The 27,792-nt window shown below is 34.1% G+C and overlaps 1 protein-coding gene across 2 annotated transcripts in view; it reads left to right on the top strand.

The window, feature by feature from the left end:
- Positions 1-27,792, top strand: part of EPHA3 (EPH receptor A3) — a 361,979-nt gene that overhangs the window by 228,337 nt on the left and 105,850 nt on the right. The window contains exons 4-5 of one of the 2 annotated variants that reach the window (XM_019629966.1): positions 6,938-7,093; positions 7,779-8,114. The exons of the other annotated variant lie outside the window; for it this stretch is intronic. Of the exons in view, the coding sequence (XP_019485511.1) occupies positions 6,938-7,093; positions 7,779-8,114 (492 nt within the window). The remainder of the gene's footprint in view (positions 1-6,937; positions 7,094-7,778; positions 8,115-27,792) is intronic. 2 annotated transcript variants of the gene reach the window in all.

Below are 27,792 nucleotides of genomic sequence, written 5' to 3' on the forward strand. Positions count from 1 at the left end.
CACACACACACACACACACACACACAATGTTTTGATTTTTTGTATGTGTATGTATAATCTTTTTGCTTCTAAGATGCCTCTAATTTTTGTTTTTCATTAAATAAGTGATAATGTCAATATGAATATGATGTTAATATAGATAAGCAGTAAAAAGATTACATATGTATTCTATTATCCTGCTTTTTTCCCATAAAAATATGAGCATCTTTCTGTGTGAGCCATCAACTCCATCATATAAACATAAGAGAGTAGCATAATTTATTTATAAAAATATATGGCCCGATTAATGTAACCATCTTTGTAATTTGAGGCCCTTATATTCTTTTTAATTTACCAACATTATAAATATTTTTCATGTATATTTGTATATATAAGCATACACAGGACCTAATTGTTCTTTGTGCGTTTATAAATCCTATGGAAATAGTATTTAAGGTTTTCATAATCTGTTATCTCAAACTTCTACTCTGGAAGATTACAAATTTATGATGCCAATTCTATTATGCTAAAATTTACTTGTAAAAGTGACCATTGAATTAGTGACCTTCCAATGCTCAAACTATGTTTTTAATGCAGCCTGGAAAATGCTAATTGATTGTAGGTTATTTAGACATACAAGTGATTTACCATCTCCAAAATCACTTCCTAGGAGTATCCAAAATCACTTCCTAGAAATAGTTTTCTTAGACATTCCAGTGTTATTTTGGTCTGAAGAAAACTTCTGGTATTATTCTGAAAAGCTTTTCTAGGCTGTCTCTCAATATATCATGAGACTAGATTTGGGTCCTGTTCATTTTATATTCACCATAATAACATTCCATAAAAATGATTTTTCTCTTTTATTTTTTCTCTCTATCTCTCTTTTAGTACTTACCTGCTCACCATATATATATGAATTTGTAAACTTAGCTAATGGGTCTTATTTTCTGGGTATTAATAAGTAAGGATACAAAAACTCAACTAGTGCTACTCGTAGGACACACAGTTCTTCTGTAAATATGGAAGACTGGAAAGCTGGCAAAACACAATGTCTTTAGGACCAGGGGCTGTTTTAGCATTCTCTTTTGGTGAATGTACATTGGACATATTTCAGTGTTACTGGCACCTGTCTTGCTAAATCTGATGGAACAACAACAAACACAATAAAGCCTTGTTACTAAGCTATTTTTGAGGCATACTAGATTGTGATTGATTCTGTTGTGTTTAATGGTGTGGTGGCATTTTGCCGTAGGCCTTTTTTATTGAACGGTGGAAAGAACAGAAGAAGGAAACACTTGATCACTTTATAAATGCTGCACATTGCAGGCAGGGTTTAATGACTGAACATAGCTACTTCCAGTGTATTGAAATGCCTCTGCCTTGCCTCAAAGCATTGTACCTCTATTCAAATGGCAAAGAATAGAGTTCCTGTAAGATTGTGGAGTGCAGCTCATTTTGGGAATAAACAGTTGCTTTGACCTTGTACTGGCAAATAGACCCTGTCAAGCCTGGAATTGCAAGGCCAGGAAATCATCTGTTTAGTCAGTGCTGGTTCTGGTCATTAGTTTGTGTTTATGGCTGGGAATTGATAATATAGCCCTGTGTATATGGAGCTAAGGTCTGAATACTAAAAGGGCCCTATTTACCAACAGCTTTATTTTTTAATTTAAAGTTAATTCAAATTGAAATCAGCCTTTTAACTCTTAATTAGGACCATGTTTTCTCTTAAAAGTCAACCACATTAGTCAACTGGAGACAAAATTCACTTTGCAATTGAAAGGCTGTCTACTTTCTTTCAACAGTAGCCACCATGGTTTACTAAGTGCATTTGTTTTCCTTTCACTATGGTAACTTTACCCATTCTCTGTATCAGCATAGCTCAAACCCATCAATTACAACTTGGAGGAAAAGTGTACTATGCGCTTTGGGAACAAGGCCAAGATTCTATCTTGAAGCTTTTCTATAATTATTATTCACTTTATAGGTAGTGCTCATAATACTCCCTATTTCATACTTTAAAAAATTTTAAAAATATATATATTAGTAAATTATTTTACCCTACTACCAACCCATGGTATTTAGTTCCAGTTTTATTGTTACCTCTTCATAAATATAGAATCAGCAGATTTCCAAAAGATTTCAAATTTGTCCACTACAAATTGGTATTATTTTGGCTTCCTTCTATTATTCATATTTTCAGTGTTTCTCAATAGAAAATCCACATTTGCCAAATCCACTATAACCCATCATGGAGTTTTTCAATAAGTTTGAGGTTTGCTTAATAAATGAACAAGCATGCCCTCACTAACTCAGCACTTAAAACACAGGAACTAAAAGTTAGGTTAGCAAGAATAAGGCAAATAAAACCCCACTGCAGACTAACAGAAAGAAAACATATTCTCTTTTAAATGGTATTTTCAACCCTGTGCTTGTTTTCCTTGCAAAAGAGAAAAAAGAAAATCACATCATCTTACATTTAAAAACTTAAAAAGAATAATTATCAATTTTAAAAAAAATTTATTCATTTCCATGAGTCTCAAACTTCTAAACATTCTAATCTAGCTGCAATGTACATAAAAGGAAGACTACAATTAAATGTAGTTTTATTATGCTATTGGTTAACATGAAAGTATAATAATAGAGAATTATTTGTTTGACAGTCAATTTATCTTTCAATTCATCGAATCATGAAATCAACATGCCCTTTAAATATACTGCTCTGATACTGGAAAACATGAAAAGGTCAAAATCTGTCATTTCTTTTCCAAGTATATTTCTTTTAGTCAAAAAAGAGCCCCATTTTCTTTTTCTTGTTGCCCTGTGTAATTTTACAATTTCATTGGCTAATTATCCTTATATCAGTGATGAAAGTAAAGACATTTTCTTCTATTTTTTCCTACTTATAAAGTTCTAGGAGTCTTCCAAATTTTGGTACACAAGTATTAACCTTTTAAAGTGTCTAGCCTGAAGCATTTTTAGAGACAACTTAGTCAATACCTGTCATTTAATAAATGAGGAAATTAAAATCCAGTGAGGAGAATTCGTTGCCAGTTAATCATGCAGTTAAAAAATGCATCTCATCAACTGCTAGGTGCTAGAAAATGTGATAGACACAGGGCATACAGGAAATAACTCCTATCTGTATATTGCTCAGGGCCTAACCTTGGAATACATAGTTACTAAGTAGAACTACACTTATTTATAAAAGAGTAAGTCTCTATCCCAACCATTTTGTTAAAATTTGAAGACTGAGATAACATCTATATAATAGAAAAGACTAGATCAAAACCTAAATTTCCTCCTTCCTAGTCCAGTGTTCTTCCTATAAAATGCTAAAAACACCTTAAATTCTGGAATTAAAAAAATAAAAGAGAGAGAATTCGGGGAATTGCTTGGTGAAAGTAACAAAAATGTCATATTAAAAAAGTACCTTAGCAATTACATTCTCAAGTGAGGAAAAGCATTTCTAAAATAACAATGACATATGGAATTGGTCTCTTTAATGCTAAGATTGTGACTTTTATCACTGTAAGACCAGACACAATAAAGTGTCTAGATCATTTTAGGAGATCAACCCATGTGTGTGTTGATGAAAGTGAATAAATGAAATCTAAACATTATGTAAACAAATCTGATTCCTAGTAAATCCATAGGGTTTGAGGCGGGGTTACCTCCCATTTTTAATAGTTATTAATTTCGATTCATCATACTTTGATTTATTAATGCAAACTCAAACATGAGAGTTCCTGCCAAACTTAACTCCCTCAAAAATCTCCATTGCAACAAGGGGATAAAACACCTCTGGGACTACATACAAAAGGACCACTTAAATGATCTTAATCTGCCTAATTATTCTTTGGTTTTATGGTGGTGGAACTGAAATCTGTGAATGATTTTACCACTGTTCGGCTGATAAGAACTTGTACTATTGGGTCACCTGAGGAAAGATGTTAATCAGAACTCTGCCATTTTGGCAGCAGATTTAGAATATGCGTGTACCCACCTTAGTTCAGTATTGCTTTAGTAGCTGGTCTACTCCAGGAAGAGCCTTGACTATGTAGTAGAAGTTCTTTATTTTAATACTCAAAACTAGATACATCTGAGTTAGTATTAAGTTGTTTACCCTTCCTGCCCATTCTGTTTTCTTTGATATTCTGTAATAAGTTGAACAAGACTTCCCTTGAGTAATGAAAGGAAAGAAAACATATTAATATTTTTACTTTCTATATGTTACCTGGATTTTTAAATTATATTGAACCTTCTCAGTCTCTAAAATAATACTTAAAATAAAAGAAATGTGCAGATTGTTATATCCCTAGTTTTACATTGAATGTAGAAGAGATGCTTTTAAATTAAAATCACTGCTTTTATTACTATAAGTAAAAATAATAAATCACAAGTATTTATGCCTCTTAAAAGTAAAGTTTCAAATTCTTCCATGATAATTGTTTGATGGATGAAGAAGGTATAACAGATAGGTATTTAAGCACAATTTGATTTACTGCAAGGGAGGAACATTATTTATTGATAGGAAAATTTTACAAGTAAATGTGTTATATAAAGAATCCCCCCTTATACATCTAAAGAGAGTATCCTACCAGTATAATTTTATTAGTAATATAAATCCTCCAGTCAGATCCTCAAATTTGTTGAACAATTTTGGTGGAGAATTTAGAGACCCTGCTTATAGTAAGAAAGGGAAAATTTACTTGTATTCCTTCCACATATAGTAGGTCACCCTACTCATGAAGTTGACAGACTCCCTCTGTCTTTCCAATGAAAAACACCCGTCTATCCATAACAATATTGGGCATCAAATAGAAAATCCTAGAGAAAGACAAGAGAACATTAGTCTTTCTGAAATGGTTTCTTACTGAGAATAGATACAAAAGACGTTCACTTATATAATTAAAAAAAAATTTTAGATAACTCCTTCAATGTCATACCAATAGTTTAAAATGGATATAAAAAATAATTCATGGTTTTAGAGAATAATTTGCTTTAATAAGTGATTTATATAAAACTATAAGTAGAAAATCTCGCTTATTTAAATTATCATTGAATGTATTTCTTATCTTGAGCATGCTACCTTTTCTACTTATGCTTCAGTTGCCCATTCTGTAAAATGAGTAGATTAATATCTGCCTAGATAATTTTAATAGAACTGTTGAGATTAAGTGAAATGGTACATATGAAAGTCCTTCAGAAAGAGTAAAGATGTCTACAGAATTTAGGATAATATAGAATATTGCATTATACGATCATATAGTTGACATTCAATGCATATCTATAAATTGGTGGTTAAAGCCTATCAGCTAGAAGATGCAGAGCAGATCCTACCCCTGTGTGTCACCTAACATGCTGGATTTCAGGGTCCTCAGATATACAACATACTGACTGGTCAATGTCATTTCTTAGGATCTTTTTTTTTGCTCCATTAAGCTACAATTCTATTCAATCAGCACATCTCAACTGAATTCTCCCTATCTTTTATGTTATTTATGAGTAGAAGTTTCTAACCAATGCTTACAGACAATGTTCAAAAATTTATATTCTTAATCCATGTTTCATTAGGGCAGTATAATTTATTTGAGTTATTCTCAATATGGCACCAAAAATTGTTCAATTTAATGTAACGTGTTCCCAGAGCAGCCATTCTAAGTAGGCGCTGGAAAATAGCAAAACTTAATTAATGATTGCTATCATTTTAAGTTATTGTAAATGTTTGTCTTGCCAGTGTATTTCCCAAGAAACGTTCAGTAGGAAGACACACTATTATGGATATAAATGTGTTATCTTTCAAAATGCATTTAATGATTTTAAAAGTTAAGATTTGTCCATACAGATTTTACTTGAATGCAAATAATTTGTTATTTACAATCTGAAGTTGATATAAGAAAATTCTAGAATTCAATGAGAAATAAAATCTATGGAGCCTTTGTGATGTGTTAGTGCTTTAAGTCATCGAATATCATTGTAAACTGAAACTGAGTTTTAGAGATTTTAGATATTATTGATTCCCAAAAGTGTTCTAGAGAAACTAAAAATTTAGACCCCAATGACTTCCTCTAAAGAATATCATGGGACTTCTTGTTAGGATTTTCAAAATGATCTCAGTTCTCAATGTAATTATGAAAATGGACGAGTGAAACAGCGCAGCATTTTGAATTTTATATCAGTTTAAATGACAATAAGATAATAGAGATATGGCCAGAAGAAAAGAAGATAACATAGAGTTATTGAGTTATTTTTAAAACCTTGACTCTAATTATAATTTAAAATTATTACAATTTAAATATAAATTGTACCTCTTTCTGTATTTGAGATACAGATGAGGAAATATATTACAATTTTTACTTTAGTCCACTACCACAGAAATAAAATAATGACACTGTCAAGGCAGAAAAACAAAATCATAGCTCATGAGAACTATGTATTGAGAATCTTAAAATATAGACAAAGCATGATTTCTTCCTATAGTTGCTTACTATTTGTAGAGATAAACTTGTACACACAGAAACCAATTAGAAAACAAATGAGCGAGTAATATAGGCCAACTGTACTGCAGATAGTGTACACATCGCATCATGTTTAAAAAAGAAAATGGCTACATATGACATGGCTTTGCTTTATTTTCTCCCCAAATAGCCCAATGCCAAGTAAAGCTGTGAAAACATGAGCTGGAAATTTCATCACACTCTAGTGCCAAAATAATCTAAGTCTTGGGGTTTTTTTGTGTTTTTTGTTTTTTTTTCTTTAACATTTGGTGCAAATTCAAGTGTATATGTGGAGAAACTACCCTGGGCAGCATTATTTGCTTCTGTAAAGCTGGAAGGAAAGAAATGAATTTTTATTCATAGTGAATGCGTGCCCTAACATCCTGAAATCTGTTTTACATATTTTCAAAAGTAAATTTTCAGAATGACCACAGATTTTAAAAGAGTCATTTTGTTTGCAGCTTGTCAACCAGGTTTCTACAAGGCTTTGGATGGTAATATGAAGTGCGCTAAGTGCCCACCTCACAGTTCTACTCCAGAAGACGGTTCAGTGAACTGCAGGTGTGAGAATAATTACTTCCGAGCAGACAAAGACCCTCCATCCATGGCTTGTACCCGTGAGTAGTTTTGCTGCAACCCATGCCTCCATGTTTGTTTTATTTTGTGTTTTTCTTCTTGTTGTTGTGCTTTTTTTTTTTTTTAAATCATTTGGCCCATTTCCTTGTGCTATCCATGTGCAAATTGAAAGCTTTCTCTGCTTCACTCTTCATGCTTGGCTCACCACAAATGCAACATTTATCACACAAAATGAATTATTTTTAAAGCACTTCCTACCATAGGGCCCGCAGAAAGAAAGAAAACTTTCTAGGTCTTGGATTTTGCATTACATTTGACAGGATAAGCGGAGGTTATAGGCATGGGATTTGTGTTTTTACATTTCTATTCCCTCTTTTTATATGTTGGTCATAGGTCATAGGGAAAAAGGACTAAGATTTATAAAACTAATGCTAAAGTTTGCATAACTATTCACAAGGGAATTGAATTTAGTGGTGAATTCCTTTGTTGGACTCTCTCAATGCATCTTCAACCTTGAGTGGAAACTCCCCCACTCACAGCTTCCAGAGAACAGTGCTCTTGAATCCATGTGTCTATAATCTCATGGATCCTCTAAGGACAAATTAAAAGTATATAATAAAGACAAGATGGTTATTTACCTCTTTCAGTTCCATTGTAAATTATCTATTTCCCTTGTAGTAGAAACCAGAAGTGAGGCTCATTAATCTTTGTTGAACTGCTTTGCAGGACCTCCGTCTGCACCAAGAAATGTTATCTCTAATATAAACGAGACCTCCGTTATCCTGGACTGGAGTTGGCCCCTGGACACAGGAGGCCGGAAAGATGTTACCTTCAACATCATATGTAAAAAATGTGGGTGGAATGTAAAACACTGTGAGCCATGCAGCCCAAATGTCCGCTTCCTCCCTCGACAGTTTGGACTCACCAATACCACGGTGACAGTGACAGACCTACTGGCACACACTAACTACACCTTTGAGATCGATGCCGTTAACGGGGTGTCAGAGCTGAGCTCACCACCAAGACAGTTTGCTGCAGTCAGCATCACAACTAATCAGGCTGGTAAGTACATGCTGGGCTCTTCCTACGCCTGCCGTCTCAGAGTTAAATAACAGTTTTGACAGAGAGAGTGGAAAAAAAGAAACACAAAATTTGAAAGACCTCCGGGATTTTCTCTTCTATCGCTTTTAGATAGTTATGGTACATTAAATAACTCAATTTAATTTTCAAGGGAGAATGAATAATATTTGCTAGATGATTGAAAACTAATTTAGTCCATTGCTTCCGAATTTGGAATATTTAAATATGTGGGGCTCTAGAGATAGCACTTGTGGGTCTCCTTGAAACATATTCATATTTCAAAGAACTTAACAGACACAGAAACTTAGCTGTGAAAAGGTTATGTAGAATATTTAAAATTAGAAATATATTTACCTTAGTTACAATTATACTAGATTTTTTTTATTAGATGTTATTCAGTTATTTTATGATTTTATGATTGGCAGAAGGTCTGAGTATTATAGCTCAGAAAGTTATAATTCTCTGATTAATTAAAATAAGAAAAAAACATTATTATTTAATTGCTATAGATTTTTTTTAATTTAAATAATAATTTAAAATAATAAAAAAAGGTTTTGGGGGAAAACATTTAGAAGCACTGATCTAAAAAATTTCCTGGGGTAAAATGTTAGGTGGTTTCACCACCTTATATTTTTTCACTGACAACCTTTTCCCAATTAAAAAACAAACAAACGCTACATTGGCAGGTTGTAAACTAAGGCCCTTTAATATTGAATGGAAAACTTAAACAAACAAACAAACATCTCATCTTTCTTTATCTTACATCCACAACATTTCTCTTTACTGTTAGTACATCTTGTTCTTTCAATCACTCATTAAATCTTCCATGTGTTTTCTAGTTCTCTGATAATTCTTGTGATTTTTTTCTATATATTTTTAACAGTGTGGTGTTCAAAATTATTAATGGGATTTTAGTTGAGATTTTCTCAAACATAAAGAAGTGCTATACTTTACATGGTATACAGAGACATACCAATGATACTCCTTTGAGATGAGACAATCATTTCTCCAATGTTAACTACTGTGGTGAATGAATAATAAATGGTTATCTTTTATAACTAACAAAGCCGTGCAAAGTTAAGCTGATAGATATTTATGTACATAATTGTTGCCATAAGATATCATAATTAGGGATACATTCCAAACAGTTCAATTCAGAGATACCATTTTATCATGCATACACAAATAAACAAACATTGGTCCCAAAAAAGGGGAAAAGGAAGAAACAAAACGTTCCTTGAGAATACTTTAACTAGAACTACAGATTCTTGAATCAGATCCCAGGTGAGTTCCCCCCTGAGCTGGATGTCAGGATTGAGTGTAAACTCTGCTTCTTCTCTGCATTTGGCTTAAATTGTGGAAGTCCCTCTGCTCTCTAGGGCGATTTTCCTTTTGCTCTGAGGATATGTGTACTGGATGCCTTAGGAGAAGGGAATGGAGAGATGACAAAGTTCTCCCATCGACTGGAAAGTTTGGAGAGCAGCCAAATAACTAGCCAAAAAAAAAAGTCACTCCATTCATTTCTCCCCCTTGGCTTGCTCAGTAATGTTCGTTAGGCTACCAAGGGCACACAATTAATAGGTGTCATCCAGGGCTAATACTCAGCAAGTCTGCACCAGGATGACTATGCTGCTTGTTAAAATGTACTACTATACTGGTTAGAATTAGTTCTAACTACTTCTGTAGGTTAGTATAGAAATGCATCTGTTCTGATTTTCTCAAAGCCCCCTAGTAACATCCTAAACCCAGAATCTCAGGTCCTCCCCACAAAATCCAGCAACCAAAAGGATAAATCCTGTCATAAAGGGGGTTTCTAGGGCTCTGTGCTGGAACTCCTTCCTTTTTGAGGGGGTCTATGTTCCTGAGATACCAGTTAATAGATATTTTTAATATGATCCCTGACAGAGTCCATGCACAAATTCCAAAATTTCCAAACCCCTCTAATTCCAAACCTCTTCTTGTTCCCACTCTGCTTCTACTCTGTCTATTGATGCAAAGCTTACACTTTTCAGAGGTCTCATGATGATAAATAAACTTAATTTGTGGAAAAGACATGACTTTTAAACGAAGTACATTGAATTATTATTTAAATCTTGCTTCCTACATCGGTAATTTCTCCTACTTGAAGCTAGATCCCAGACTAGCATAGGTTTTTGCTTTGCTTCAGTTAATGATATTTAAACTTTGTAACTATTATAATAATATTTAAAATTTTGTAATTTAAGTTTGTTTAACTACCTTCTATGAAAGTAAAACAAAAAAATAGTAAAGCTATTGCTATGCATCACATGATTATAGCTTCTCATATTCAATGAACACAGGAATTTTAAGAAATTATAATTATGTGGCAAATGACCTTCCCAAATCCTATATTTCATGCTGATTTACTACCTTGTTTAAAATGGGAGCATCAATCTGTATTATAATTATCTCCTAAGTCAAACAGAAACGTATAAAAATAAGCAAGGACCTCCTTATTTCCCGTCTCGTCATCAGTCTATGGCTTTCTGACAATGCATTTATCAGGAAACCAATGGTTTCAGATATATACAGTGAATGAATCTAGGTAAAGTGGCAACCCAGAGCAGGTTAAGACATTAAACAATAAATGGGGTTGATGCTTTGGCCCTCCTAGTTACAAATCACAGGGCAAGACAGGGATTCAACAGGGATGATATCAGTTACTCTCCCTAACCCCACTCATTTTTTTTTTAAATCACAAATTTATCTGTAATATGAACTATAGGCATCTTATATATTTATTTCAGGGTGTATGTATTATTTTGTGTGCCTAGGAAGGTAGAAATCTTTGTTCCATCTTTAAATCCCCACATTAAGATATATAAACAAGATTAGAAGCAATGCATTTCTCTAGAGAGGGTTTCTTTGTTTTGCTTTATTTTTGTTCTTGTGAAGGTTAATGGACTGGTAGCCTTGAAAAATGAACTCCATACCTCTAGAAAGATATGGCTGTGTCAGATATGATGCCACAGTGTTTAAATTTCTCCTACTCTCTCTATCTTTGACATGGACATAAAGGGGAAATGTGAATGTGTCCCTTTTAATTTAGTTTGTGAGATTGAGTTTGTTGATATTTCTCCTGATTATATTGTAAAAGCAGTGTGATGACCACATGATAAGGCACCCTTTAAGTTGTAGTGGATTATGTTGTAAATTTGGATGCTAGTTCTCAGCATTGAATGCTTTCACAAAGTATGTCAGTGAGATAAAAAGCGTGGCCTCTACATAAAGATTGTACCTGTGAATCCATCAGGCAAGTATGTACAGAAAGAACTTCAGATGGCAAACCAATAATCTGTTAAGCTATAAGTTGTTATACATCACTACTTTGTGTTTTCTTCCTTGAATTCATATATTTCCCTGTCAGTTCTGGAAACAGTCATTCTGGAACATGAGTGGAATCTCTGTTTATTCTGAACCGCCATCATAAAAGCTGCCTTTCCCCCACTATCCTATAACATATAATGATCTCAGACTAGAATAGGGGGCCCTAACAGAGAATGTATGTGCTTTCAGTTTTGAGGTCCACTTCCATCCCCATTTTACAGTTGAAGAAACTGAGATGCGAGAAGGTTTTTCAATACTTCATCAAGAGATGAAACTTCCACTTAAGTCTCCCAACTCCAATGCACTTTCAATTTCTGTTCTTTCTGCCATTCTGTGATTCATGCAGGTAGCTACAGAAACAAATGCCGCCTTGGAGACAGAGAGGGGCTTTGCTGGGAAAATCTACTATAACCTATGCCATCAGCAGTAAACTTAGTCCTTGCTTCTCATATATCATAGGGGTTCTGAGGGGGTATTCTGCAAAGGATCTTCCTTATCTCCATTCTTCCCCAAACCTAATCTCATTTTTCACTCCCTCATTCTCCACTGACAATTTCCCCTCTGTAATCCTGTGATTTATAATAAGAAATATATATTTGGTCTTGGTCCCAGTTTATGGCACAGAGCTCCCAAAACCCTTGGAATTTCTAAAGTGATAAGAGCAATAAAGGTGTGCTTTGTTATTCATCACAACCCCTTTAAGCCATACCTGAGTTTATGTTAGTAAAGTGACATTTGGAAAGCCCCTAAGGATGGGGGCTGGTTGTCAGTGGAACCAAACCCTGTGATTAGAGGGTTGGAACTTTCCGTACCCCTAACCCCCACACCCCTCTGGGAAGAGGAGAGGGGCTGAAGATAGAGTTCAGTTATCCATGGCCAGTGATTTAATCAATCATGCTAAAGTAATGAAACCTCCCGAAAAGCCCAAAGGAGAGGATTCAGAGATCTCCTGGGTTAGTAAACATACACGTACAGGTAGGTGACATGCCTGGAGAAAGCGTAGAACCTCTGTGCTTCTTGTCCCATACCTTGCCCGATGCATGTCTTCCATCTGTCTTTTACTTGTATCATTTTATAATAAACTGATGATTTAGCAAGTAAAATGTTTGCCAGGGTTCTATGAACTGCTCTAGCAAATTAGTTGACCGCGAGGAGAAAGTTGTGGGAATCTCCTTTTTTTTTTATAGCTTGTGGGACAGAACTACAACCTGGACTTGACTTTGGCATCTGATATGGGGTCAAGGGGAATCTGGTTGGAGTGAGCCCTTAAGCTGTGGGATCTGATGCTAACCCCAGGTAGATAGTGTCAGAGGAGAATGGAGTTTAGGACACCTGGCCTGTGTTGCACGGTTGCTTGGTGTGGGGAAAATCCCCCCACAAATGGTGACCAGAAGTAAAATGTTCTGTGGGTGTAGTATTGAGAGGAGAGGAGACACACAGGAGTGTAGTTTCCCTCTTACTCCCTCACTAACTTGTTAAGACCCTGAAGTTTAAGAGTGAAAAGAAAACACTATGCCCTGCGTTCTTTAAATCTAATTCCCCCTCTGTAGTCTCTAACTCCCATTGGTTTCTGACTCTTAAAAGAATGTGCTCTCAAGCAAATCTCCTCCCCTTCTAGCATCTTCAACATGTACTTTCCTGGGTCTTTTTCATTGCTTTTTATGTTGCATAGGTTTTTCTTCATCTTAGAGGAAGTTAAAACAATGAAATAACAAAAACAACAATAACAACACACACCTAAGTGCATGTATGCATTACAAATCAACTCAAGATTTCATCCTATTTTTCTCCTAATGTTCAAGCTAAAATTAGATTTTTTAGAAAAGTAATTCTTATTTCTCCTTTTGTTCTCTCATTTATACTGCAGTTTGGTTTCTGCCTTCATTGAACAGCAAGTCCCCTCCTGAGAACACAAATAATTTCCTATGTGTGTCTTTATGTTAAATTGTCAGGAAGGATGTAAATTTCATGAGGGCATGGACCTTGTCTGATGCTCACATTTATATTTCTCAGACTTAGAGCAATGCCTACTAGCACCTTGTAATCACTCACATGATTACTGAGTGAATGAATGAATGAATGTTTAATGAAAATTTCATTCATTGAAAAATTAAAACGTATTCTCCTTCAAACCACTTTCTCTCCTTATTTTTTTCTTCTCTACTGATAAGACTACCATTTCCCCTAGTTTACCGTATTCAAACACTTGGAATCATGTTTGTTTCATCTTCTACTTTTAAAAAGTTCTCACATGCTACTGATTTTTCTTTGGAGTTGTTTTGGATCCTCATACATTTAATGTTATATTTTTAAATTCTTGGTTATAACACTTATAAATTAATAAAGGCATGAATTATAATAGTCCTCTTTTAATTATGTTAAGATTCCAAGATAAAAGAGACTTGGAACTAGAATGTATTCATTTAAATAAAAATATCTTACTGCCCAGCATCTACTTTCCACTGAGATATTTGTAAAAAGACTCAATGGGTCAACAAATATATTTAAATGCCTCTTTCATGTTTATGTAATATATGCCCCAGCCATACATAAGTTTATAATCTAAGTATAGATTTCTTTTAAATTAAATGAATCTAATAAACTTGCACAAGATGCTATATAATTAAATGAGTTAAGAAGTGGCAGTTAAAGATTTTAAGGAAAACTTTGGAGAGGAGAGTTTAGATGAACTTTAAAAAATAGAAGTAAATTAGATAGGTATAAAAAAAAGGAAGCACGTGTATCACAATATTGGAGCTGAGTTCCCTAGGCAATACGAAGGCTAGGCTGAGCAGAGAACATAGATCTGGTTAAGGGGTAACAATAAATCAGTTTGAATAGCCAAGGAAGGTCAAGCAACTTGAATGTTAAATAGTGGGATATTGGATACAGATACACATATTAAATGGAAGAGTAACCTAATTTAACCTGTGTTTTAAGGAACTTGATTTTGAAAAAAGTAGGGAATGGAGTCAACAAATATAATTCTTAGCATGTGAATGCTTAAATTATAAAGAAAGAATGAAACAAATGACATAATTGATTTAAATGAGTTTTAGTGTTATCTGCAGTTATTATTTTCAAGTCTAAAATGGCATTTAAAAATTTTTGAGCTGTAAACTCAAACAAATATATGTTTTAGGAATTTTTGTTTTTTTCCTGCCTGGATTCTTGATTGTTGACATTGAACTACTATCAGTCTTAGGACTATTTTGCCTTGGAGTGCTGCAGTCAAACAAACAACTTTAGCTAGACACTTAGGTAAATGGCATTGTCTTTCTCTTAATTTACATTAGTTGAAAAAGGTTCCCCTCCATTTTCTGAGTTGTGGTATCAATCCAGCATTACCTTTTCCCTTAAACCTTGAATTTTTGCTCCATGCAAGCATATTTTTAATATTTTTTCTAGTTCTATTTAAACATATTTTTCTCTATGAAGATTATCCTGACCCTTATACTTCCCAGTACCGAATGGATTTTTCCCTTTTAATTTACTCTAATGGAGTTCTGAATGTGTGTGTATCATTTATACCATAAAATTTGATTGTTCACATGTATAAAAATGTCATAAAGTGTTACAAAATAGCACCTATACTACATAATATGTGCACATACTTTCACTCAGATTTCTTAAAAGTTAATATTTTTCTACATTTACTTTATCATTCTCTTCCCCATCTTCTTCTCTCTATATAGACATAATTTATGCACCACTTGAGGATAAATTGCAGTATTATGCCCCTTCACTCTTAAACACTTCAGTGTGAATTTCCATTGTTTCATACTATGATCTGACCTGCAGATATTAGTCAGCTTTTTTCCATTGTTCCAGCAATGTCCCTTTAGCAGAAACAAATTGATGCTCTGTTTACCTTAAGATTCTATCTATAATATAGTTCCTATCTATAATAATGTATACATGAATCATTTTCTGTAAATTAAGAATATGAAGGAAAAGGAAACCGGCCCTTATTGGTATGACATTCTAAGGTGCTTGATATTACTCTAGGAATTTCACCGTTGCCACCGCATTGAAAAAAATGACCAGTAAATAATGTTATTTAAAACCCAGAGAATTCAACTTCACTTTATTTAGATTTCCAATAGAAGGGCCATGAATTGATTCAAAGAAGGATAGCATCTTAGAGACTTTATGATACAATAAAAACATACTTGCCTCAGCTTTACACAGAATGCTCTCTATCATGCACTGAATTTGATATCAAAGCCAAATCCCCCCTCTTTTTTTTCCTGGTCACAAATTTCTATCTATCATATCAAAGATTTGAACTAGAAACCCAATTACAATTTTCCTATTTAGTTTATTTTGTATGTGTGTGATTTGGGGACTGCAATTCAGAACTTCATTACTAGTGTAATTTTAATCAAGCAATATAATTTTTTGGCCTTCAAATACACATAGCAACTCACTTCTTATAAACAATTTTAGAAGCTTTCCACCTATGGTTTTGTGGACTATTTCACAGAACAAAGTAATAGCACCCATTAGTACAAAATGAAATAGATATCTTTACTAAATCTTGATAAACAAAACCCACTTTTAAAATGAATTCTAAACTATCAGAGCCCTTTGGCAATGCTTAGATTCCACTCTTTTTTTTTTAATTGATAAAGTAGATATTTCTAAATCTTTTATATTCCTTGTTTTGAAATATATTTCCTCTATTCACCTTGGGATTTAGAAATAGTATTTATAAATATGAGTAGGAATGCCTCACGTCAAAGACAGCTAGGCAGTCTTGAGCGTCTCTGAAGAAGGAAACATTTTGAAATAAAGGTAGACAAGATGTGAGGCTGGATCTGCTATTAAACTGTGGACACATATTAATGTATTCTCTCCAGACATGTATGCTGCCATGTAATTATGTACCCTGGAAGGAAGCTAAACACCAGAAGAACCTATACAAGATATTTTCAGAATGTGAAGAAAAGCATTTTATAGCCTCAGTGTGGAAAATCAAAATGTTAAAACATAATGAAAATCAACTACACAATAATAAAGATAAGATTGTAGTAATGTACACTGATGAATCCCCCCTTCTTTCACTTGTATGATTAATGAACCCTAGGAATTAAAGACTTAACCTTTTATTTCTTTCAATACACAAGTAAGATCTGAATCAGTCCCAGAGAACACAAGTGGATATGTACAATATAACTTTCCTGGTGCATTTTATTTGTGTGGTAATGTAGCGTCTTGCTTTCTGACTTGAAATTGAGGCCCATACCTGTGCATCTGGCAACATCACTCTGCACAAGGTGTCACAGTGTGCCTGAGGCATTCCACATCATTTAACACATTAATGATGCCTTTCAGCCATCCCACCTTGGTGTGGAGACATAGTATATATCTGCAGCATGAGCAGTAAGCTGAACAGAAACAGAACCATATATTGTCCTGACAGTTATTCAGAACATTTACATGAGCTTAAAGCCACGACTGATGGAGAACCAGCAAATGGAGACAGCTTGGGGGCTTCCAGGACCTGCTCTACTCTCATTCCATCTTCATGTCTGATCCTTATACCACTGCAGTTAAGGAGCAGACATGTGCCCTTATTGTGGTTATTTTCCTGCTTCTCCTAAACAGTGCTCACAAGAACAGGAATATCAACCACCAGCTAGAGGAGGAAATATGGTGTTAACTAAAGCAACTAGATATTAAGAAAGAAACAGACATTTAATACTGACTTGTGCCATCTTCACTGCATCTTTCCAAGAGCAAAAGATACTTGTTCAACAGAAATATTTTTTTATTCTTATTTTTCCCAAGCAGAACAATTTTAAGCACACAGTAAAGATAATAATATCTTTATCTATATAACTTATTGTTAAAGTGTGTTCGACTCCTCTAGAGTTAAGTTAAATATAGAAGTTCCTTAGAGAATAATTGCAATATGGATTATGTGCAAATAATTGAGAAATTGAACAAATACAAATATTTAGAAGGAAAAGGTGCTTTTCATCAAAAGCAAAAATCTTACTACCACTGGCCAGCCTTTCATAATACACTCTATTATATTTCAGTATCACCAAAAGTATTATCTCAGTGTTAATAACTATGATATAGCCCAACATTCTGACTTTCTAATCCTATCAATATATCACCATGCTGAAATTGAAAAAGAACACCCCTTCCTCAAGGGTCTTTATTGCCATCTGCCACAAAATTATTGCAATAAGTATCCAGATTAAAAGAACTATGGGTATGGCATCCTCACATGCAGGGACCCTAAAATTCCATAACATCCACACAAAGACAAAGTGTGTTAAGGCTAAAAGATAGGAAGCTCACATTACCAATCCCACTTTATCAGTAATAATTGCTAACCTAAGCCTTCTTGATATGATAGGCCCTGAATGAAAATCCACTACATAATTATGCATCATTTAATCCTTACAACTTCAAAAAGCTTTAAGTGGTTAAGTGTCTTGTCCGTGATTATACAGCTCTAAAATTTCTCTTCTTTACTGTTAGAATATATTATTTTTCTTATGGCTCAGGAAGGAGAGGATTTGCACAAAATATAAATAAAATTGAATAAAAAATATGTAAAGAAATATATATGTACAAATATATAATTGTAAAATGTTGGCTGCCTAGAGCACAGATTGTATAATTTTTTTTCTTTGAAATCAAAATTTCACATGATTTGAGCAATGCCGATAGGCACTTAAAATCTGAATTGCTTTATTAAGAAGTTATTTATCCAAATCTTACCAAAACCAAATAACAAAAACTCTAAACTTCTAAAGTAGCTTTGAAATACTTCACTTAATCAATGTTAATTTAAGAGCATTTATGTTGACAATGTGTTATCATCCAGAAATTGCCTGTTACTGGTTGTCATATTCATTCTAATAGGAAAAAAATATTATAACAAACCAACAGGAAGAAAATCTGCCTCTGGTTACAATTTTGTCCAAGAAATAGTTTTAAAGGGGAGGCTGTATGTTAGAGTAGGGAGTTTGGGAATGTGTATCAAAAGAGCATTAAGAAGTCCAGTTGTAAATCCAGGTGTTACTACTTAATAGTTGACTAATTTTTTTTAATTTTTAAATTTGGTTTGCTTATGCATTCATCTCCAAATTTGTTTAAAAAATGAATTTAAAGGCAGTTATAGCAATAAACTTACTGGAGTTGTTGTATCTTTTTGAAATAGATACAATAATAATTACTATACACAGATTGTTATGAGGACTAAATACAATGAGAGGGAGAGCATATGTGTCTGAGAAAGTGCTTAAATAAGTATCATGCCCTGCTTCCAGCATAAGCATGCTGATCTTGCTGTATCTAAAATTAAAAAATAATAATACGTATTAAAACATGTGAGGTTGAGCTCTGAAACACCCTACTTGGATGTGTTGTGATATAATTGGTTTAGGCTCCAATTTTTTCACAATTCACATGTGTGATGTGCAACAGCCTTCACTATCACAATCTATTCTTGCTTTGTTCATTACATACACATATGTATGTATATTACTGACTTTGTGCCTGAAGTCGGGTGCCAGCGAGAAGGTCTAATGGAAGCGTCTAGTGGGCAATCGAATGTACTGGTCTATAACTCTGAGACTCAGGCTAGGATAGGACCCAAAGTCATCCATAAAATAGGGATTGGTTAGAATAATAAGGGGATAGTCAAGCAAAATATGTCTATAAAGAAATCATGTGGCAAAACAACATTTGAACAATTATTTTGGATAGAGAGTTAAAATAATAAACTTCTACTAGGGACCCTGTTGTGACATGAAACAAAGATTTTGCAATTACTTAGTAGATGCCAAACTTTTAGTCACTAGAATATTAGTTATTTTAAAGTACATTTTAGTAAGTTCACTATATTTATAAGAAGAGAACATGCTAAATGCCCCCAAAATAATTATGCTAACTATAGACATTTTTTAAAAGTACATCCCTTGTACTTTTATTTATTTGGTTCATCATGTTATTTGAATACACTTTTTGGACAGAGTTTGTCCATCTTTGTCCATCTATGGAGCATAATTGTGTGTATATCCTCTAAAAGGGGGTGTATGTCACCGTTATTCATGCAGATTCCAACATGCCAAAGAACAAGATTCTCTGTTTCTGTTTCGTTTAGTAAAGCTTGTTTTATTTGCCTTCTATTAAAAGGCTTTCACAAAGGTTCATAGTTGACATCTGAAATAACATATTTCTTTCTTGATTTGAATTGACAAGTAGAAGAATTTGGTTTAATTTGAAATCTTCTGTAAAGTTTGAAAAATGAATCTCATTAATCTTACTTGAAATATGTTTCCATTATAAGCTAGTCTCATAAATTCTTATTATTATAGATAGAAGATAGTTGTCCTTAGTAAAGTCTCAACATAAAATAGCTAGATAAAGACTTAGGTTTTACAATTTACTATTTAGGTATGCGTATGTGCCTGTATGTTTGTATATTTGTGTGTGTGTGTGTGTGTGTGTGTGTGTATACATATGTAAAAAAATATATAAAGTTCTACAAAGAGTAAAGTTCTAGAAAATATATGGTCTAACAGATCTGAGAGAATGAAGTTTCTTTTTTTGCTAAATTATGTAAACTTGGATAGTTTTAATCTTAATTATCTTATCTATTTAGTAAAGATTATACCTACACTGAGATGTGGTGAAGACAAGAACAAATGCCTGTAAGAGCATTTATAGTGCTTGTTACTTATAAGTGATCAATACTTTGTAGTTAATATCTTTAATGAACATTTGGAACATTTAGCAACAAATGTACTCTTGAAGATCAAAATAACTTTTAGATGCCTCTGATTTTCTTTGGCAATAAATAACACACTTGATTAATTACTTTGTTTTATTCCCTCAGCATTGACTGAGTGTTTAGTATGAGCCAGGTACTATGCTGGATGCACTGTGGATAAAATGATGATATGATTAAGATGTGGCTACTATCATCAAGGAGCTCTCAGTTTAGTAGGAGATCTTAAAGGTTTTAAGAAAGCAGCATGAAATTGATTAGTTTGGCCAGAAAAAGGCAGGCGAGGGCCAGCTGCCAAGAGACTTCAGCAAGCATCAGCAGCTCAGGGAAGCCACCCAACAAAACAGATTTTTCTTGAATTCACAGATAATGCCACATTATGTATAGTAGTTTAATCTTTTTTCATTACTAAAGGAGAGATTTTTTAAAACTATTTCTTTTTTAAATTTATTTTGTAATGTGATGTGATGCTAAAAATTAGTCTACTATCCCAAAGATTTTCACTTTAAATTATGTACAAATTAAATGCTAGATGCACATGTAGTTTAATAGTCTCTCAATTGAATGTGCCTGGTTTGTATAAAAGACTTAGTAAAAATTATGAATTTTTAATAATGGGATGAGACCAAATGTTTAGAACTGTCTAGTGAAAGTTTCCACATCTGTCTTGCTTCTTTATCCATCTTATTGTCCATTCATTCACTTATTGATCAAGGAAGCTTTTTGTTATTAGCATGGAATGGAGCATTCTATTTAGTTAAATATACAAATTTACACACAGCTACCATATAAAGCATATGAAACTAGAATGCTCTAAAATATAATTAATAGTGAGTATCATAAAAGTAATTCTTCATCTCAGTAACTAAGGAAATGTCAACATTTTAGAAATGTTCATAATAATCATTGTAAACATGAATTATAATTGTTCTGAATATACATGTATATGACCGTAATTTAGCACTGATGTCATATCAGTATGCCAGACTTTACTATTCTGTCTGCCATTTGATAGAATATTGATGTTTACAAATATTGCCTAATTGTAAAAGTTAAAAGGTATTGCATACTCTTTCTATTAAAAGTAAAAACAAACAAACAAAAAATACCTATTGAAATGGTTTCTAAAAAAAGAAATCTGTCAGAGAAATGAGATATAAAGGAATGGTCCACCATTCTTTGTCCGGGTCAAGCTGCATATGCACTTTGTTGGGAGATAAGAGTTTGTCTTCTTGGGAAGTACTTAAGAAGATTGTAAATTTTAAATGCATTTCATATGTAATACTTGTATTTATACAACTATTTGCTATAATTTTTAGAACACTGAATGAAGTTTTTAAAAAGATTTATATATTCAGGCTGTAAGAATACCCTCAGTAGCTTTTCCTTATTTAGATGAACTATTAGGCATCAGATATTTCACATATATTTGTGTGTACCTTTGAGTTGTATAGCTGAAAGTAGCTCTTGAATGGGCACAGAATAAGAAGAATTATTATTTGAAGGAGCAGCCCAGGTGTGTAGTGCAAGTTATTTGCCAAACACTGTACTGGATATTTTATTATAAGTATAATTTAAGCCTTAAATCAACTGTGTAATTTCAGTATTGTTACCATTACTTATAGAAGAAGAAACTGTCTTCAGGGGGTTAGTTATTTAGCTCCATTTATCTAACTTAATTGGCTTCAGAGAATTTAAAAGGTCTTTAACAATACAATGGTATTTCCCAATTTTCAGTAAACAATGTACTGCTTTCAGGAATTTTGCTTCAACCATATACCACTAGAAATCTTATAACAGAGTGCTTAATTAATTAAACTTCATTGTTCTCGCCCTAAAATGTATTTGAAAGGAAAACTTTTCTCCTGTAAATGGAAAATTAATGAAATGTACTAAATATTTATGACTAATTAGATAAGAAAAGTTTGTCCATGTAACACCTAGGATAAGTTGGAGCACTGGGTAATGTATTGCTTCCAACCAATACTGCCTCACCAGCAGTTACAGTATGGGGTCAATAACTTACAGGGCATCCCATTTGAGGTAATGGCAACATCATCCTTCCAAGTCATCAGATAAAAGCTGTTGGGGTCACCCTTGACTCTTCTATTTCTCTCACACCTTACTTCTGATCCATCAGCATATTCTACAAAACATGCCTTCAAAATATGATGAGAATCTGACCACTTCTTACCACATCCATTGCTACCACTCTAGTTCCATCATATCCTATCTATTATTTAAAATGTCTCCTAAATGGGTTCCTTCCTTCCTTCCTTCCCTTTTCTACAATAACAAGCCTGTCATAACTATATGCATCTGTATTATCATTATTTTATTGTATAGATGAATTTTTTTTATATTTTTTCTGAAATATTTTATACCTGGCAGAATTTCCTAGTTATTTCAAATATTTTATTCACTTCCCCTGTGTCATTTTAAAGGAGACAGGCATTATTTTTTTATTTAACTATTGAAAAAAAATGAAAGAAATAACCTCTTATATGACCAGATAGATTTATTTAAAAATAAAAAAAAATTCTCAGGGTGAAATTGCTACTGATTGTGTGTTCTTAAATGTTAACTCACAATTTAAATGACTTACTAAGTCAATAGATTGCACCATTGGCATTTTGTTCCTCACTTAACTTCTCACATATAAAATATTCCCCTTTACAATCTTACCTATAATGCACATATGATTTTGAATCCAAAAGGATACACTAAAACAATAAGAACAAAAAAATACATTAGTTTTGCCCAAGGTACAGGCCAGGACTTCTTACATCCTTTGTCCTTTGCAAATAAAGACCTATGAGTTCCTAATCTATACATTTTGCTAAGATCCATTTTTAAAAGGGTGTCATGTGTAACCTAAGATATAAATTTGAAAGTTGATATGAGTGGTGCTTTGTGACAGAACCACAGATGTTCAGTACATGATATATTTATTTTTTACCCCAGTGGCCCTTATAAAAAAGGGCTAGAAGATCAGCTTATAACAAGTCACCTAATGACATGACAGGGAGGCCCTGGTTCGGTGGCTGTTATTACAGCTGTGTCCCATTACATATTAGATACCTAGAACATGCCTGCATTCTGAACGGCATTTATCTTTTGAATTTCAAACATTCCTGCCATAAATAAGGATTTTATGCTTTTCAAAAATGTTTCACAGTTTAGTCTAGGGAATACTGAAAGGTTGCTTTTACTTAATGAAATTTCCCCTGTAAGAATTCCTGGAGCTACGATGAGCATTGTCAGGGAACTGAGCCTCACAGATCTGTGTCACTCTCATTTCTGCCTGTTCCCCGCTACTCCCTTAGCCTGGAGATGTGATAATAACTTGAATTTCACAAAACCATGTGAGAGCTGGCCTTGGATCGTGGTTTACTAATTCTCTCTTCGTTACTTCTTCCAATAGGAGGTATCTGAATCTATTACAGAATGATGACCTATGCTAGTGCTGTGGGAAAAGCAAGATTTTTATATGCATTTTGTTCCCAAAATTAACACACTATGTCTTAAATATATTCTGTGTGAAAAGAACGAAAGAGTCATGACCTCTCCCTCACTCCCCAAGGTCCTGATTATAGTAGGAAGGAGATAAATGTTCACGTGTTTAAAGCATACTAGCTTGAAATCTTAAGAATGACTACTATGTGAAATGACCCCACTCCAGAAATAATAATCACAATTATTCTTTTAAAAAATAAGTAAAATGTTCCATCTCATCTTTTCAAAGAGGAGCTAGCTGCTATTGAGAAAGAGTACGTTCATTTCTTTTTGAGATGTGCATGTCTCCTATCTGGAGGAATGAATCATCTAAAAAAGGAAATTCATTATGTGAGCCCTTGATTCAGGGAGAAACTCATCATCTCTCTTTTGTTCTCCAAATAATTGTTGGGATGGTGGGAGATTAGCCTAGGTAATTATTGCTGGAGTAACAACTGCTGCCTAGGAGTGAGCTTTGTTTCACCTCGATATAAGAAAAGCAGCTGCCTTCCTATGGCAGTTGGTGCCAGGCAGCTGCTTTTATTGTCTATATTTCTTTATAGGGCTTCTCATCCTCACTGTAGTCACCTGCACACAGCCTGCAGTTTTCTTAGTCACAAAGGCTACAACCAGAAAGCATCATATAACCACTGTAATGAGCAATGCAGAAAGCGGCGTGGGATGACGTTTTCCTTCGATATTGAGTCAAGAGTGTGCATAAGTGTATGTGTGTGTGGAGTGCTGGGAAGTGGGACAAAGGGGAAAGTGCTTAACATGTGTGATTGAGTGTTTGTGAAAAACACCAGATTGACAGATGGCAGGATGTACACAACATGGGAGAAATGGCAGAGAAGGCTCAAGACAGAGGAGAATCACCAGCACATTGATAACCAAAACTATGCCAGATGAATGAAGGTTTAAATTTGTTCAGAGTTAACAAAAAAAGAAAGTGTTCTCATTAACCAGGATTATATTTGTTAAGTCAAACTAAGATTTTCAGTCTGGTACCCGTTTCAGTCTTCATTTTCCCCTAGAGTTTCACTAAAGACAGTTTATACAAAACCAAATTGTGAGGAGAGTTGTAAGATGGTTGGCAGTGGCACCAAAGAAAACAGCCCTATCAATTTATCCTAAAAATCTATGTATCTATCTTTCCTTTTTTGGTTTTTTTTTTTTACATAGCTTTGGTTTCATAAGTATTTTTGGAAAGTGTTTATGGAATTTGATTAGTCTCTGTATTAGGATTTTCCGGAGAACAAACCAATAGGGGTGTGTGTGTGTGTGTGTGTGTGTGTGTGTGTGTGTGTGTGTGTGTNGAGAGAGAGAGAGAGAGAGAGAGAGAGAGAGAGAGAGAGGAAGGGAGGGAGGAAGGGAGAGATTGATTGATTTTAAGAAGTTGGTTCACATAATTTTGGGAGCCAGCAAGTCGGAAATCTATAAGGCAGTCTGGCAATCTGGAGACCCAGAGAAGAGTTGAGGTTGCAGCTGAGTCTAAAGGCAGTCTCCAGACATAGTTTCCTCTTTCATGGGAAAGTCTTCAGAGTTTTTCTCTTAAGGCCTCCAATTGATTGGATGAGACCCAGCCACAGTTTGTAAGGCAATCTGCTTTAACCAAAGTCTACTGATTTACATCTTAATCTCATCTGAAAAACACCTCACAGTGACATCTAGACTGGTGTTTGATCAGATATCTGAATATCATGGCTTAGCCAAGTTGACAAAAAAGTAACAAAAATATTTCACCATGACAGTGGTGTGTGTGTGTGTGTGTGTGTGTGTGTGTGTGTGTGTGTGCACATGCACATGTGCATGTGTGTAACTGCTAACTCTCTTTTGAATGAATTTCTGGACTATAAATTTAAAGAAAATGTCAGGATAAATTATTACACAGAAAATACTAATCTTTGATCTTTTCCCACTGAACATATTGAAATTCTCTTTGAATCATGATTCTTCTTTGGAGGACCCCTTTCTTAGGTTTTCCTTGGAATTCAATGCCCAATGCATCAGAGAATGTCCCCTCCCCTAATCTCTGTCTCAGATATATTCAGTTTCAAGACCTCCCTTGAATGACCTCCTATCAATAGCAATGTAATTTGTGGAAAAGTCACATTATAGCATTTTTTAATTGGTAAATATTTTCATGTCAACATTATACTTTTGAAGATCACTTTTTAAAATTAAATTTGTTGGGGTGACATTGGTTAAAAAAATTATATAGGCTTCAAGTGTACAATTCTATAATATATCACCTGTATATTGCATGTGTGTTCATCACCCTAAGTCAGATCTCCTTCTGTCTCCATATATTGGACCCCCTTTATCCTCTTCTACCTCCTTCTTCCTCCTTTACCCTCTGGTTGTAAAGACTGTTGTCTGTGCTATGAGTTTCTGTTTGTTTGTTGCTTTCAGTTTTACATCCCACATATGACTGAAGTCATATGGTTCACTTTTTCTGTCTGACTTATTTCACTTAGCAGGATAATCTCAAGATCCATCCATGTTGTCGCAAATGGCAGTATTTCATCTTTTCTTATGACTACTATTCCATCGTATATACAAGGTTGGACAATTAACTAAGTGAACTCATCCTAGAAAAAGTGCTATGTGCCTCACTGCTGAATATCACTACAGTCACCTTCGAAGTACTCCCCTTGGGAAGCTATGCACTGACACCAGCACCTAGTCCAACCTTCAAAGCAATTTTGGAACTCTTTTTCTGGAATGGCCATCAGAGCTGTCATTGTATTACCCTTGATGTCCTGAATGTCATCAAAATGTCTTCCTTTCAATATTTCCTTTATCTTCGGGTAAAGAATGAAATCATTGGGGGCCAAATCAGGTGAGTAGGGAGGGTGTTCCAATACAGTTATTTGTTTACTGGCTAAAAACTCCCTCACAGACAGTGCCATGTGAGCTGGTGCATTGTCGTGATGCAAGAACCATGAATTGTTGGCCAAAATTTCAGGTCGTTTTTGTCTAACTTTTTCATGCAGCCTTTTCAGCACTTCCAAATAGTAAACTTGGTTAACTGTTTGTCCAGTTGGTACAAATTCACAATGAATAATCCCTCTGATATCAAAATGTTTAGCAGTATCGTTGCAACAAGTTTGCGAACTTAATTGTCAGACCTTTGTATGTATCACGTTCTCTTTATCCAACCATCTATCAAAGGACATTTTGGTTGTTTCCATGTATTGGCCACCATTAATAATACTGCCATGAACATAGGGGTAAAAACATCTTTATAAATAAATGTTTTCAAAATTTTGGGGTAGATACCCAGAAAAGGGATTGCTGGGTCATATGGTACTAATTCTAATTCTTAATTTTTCGAGGAACCTCCATAACATTTTCCATAGTGGCTGTACCAATGGACATTCTCACCAACAGTGTATGAGGGTTTCTTTTTTTCCACAGCCTCTCCAACACTTGTCATGACTTGTCTTGTTGATAATAGCCATTCTAACAGGTGTGAAAGTGGTATTGCTTGTGGTTTTGATTTGCATTTTCCTAATAGTGAAGCTGAACATCTTTTCATATATCTTTTGGCCATTTGTATGTGTTCTTGAGAGAAGTGTCTATTCAGGTCTTCTGCCCATTTTTTAACTGGATTTCTGTTGTTGTTCAGTTGTATGAGTTCTTTGTATACCTATTTTGGACATTAGCCCCTTATCGGAGGCATTGTTTGCAAATATCTCCTCCCATTCTGTTGGTTGCCTCTTTGTTTTGTTGATGGTTTCTTTTGCTGTGCACAAGCTTTTTAGTCTGATATAGTCCCATTCATTTATTTTTGCTTTTACTTCCCTTGCATTTGAGGTCAAATTCATAAAATCCTCTCTGAACCCAAGGTTCATAACTGTAGTACTTATGCTTTCTTCTGTGCAATTTATTATTTTAGGTCTTATCTTTAGGTCTTTGATCCATTTTTAGCTAATCTTTGTGTATGGTGACAAATGGCATTCTAGTTTCATTCCTTTGCATGTAGCTTTCCAATTTTCCCAGCACCATTTATTGAAGAGGCTTTCTTTTTTGGAGATCATTTTTTTTGCCCCCTTTAAA

Source organism: Hipposideros armiger, unplaced genomic scaffold (assembly GCF_001890085.2).
Source record: "Hipposideros armiger isolate ML-2016 unplaced genomic scaffold, ASM189008v1 scaffold_877, whole genome shotgun sequence".
Classification (NCBI taxonomy): Eukaryota; Metazoa; Chordata; class Mammalia; order Chiroptera; family Hipposideridae; genus Hipposideros; species Hipposideros armiger.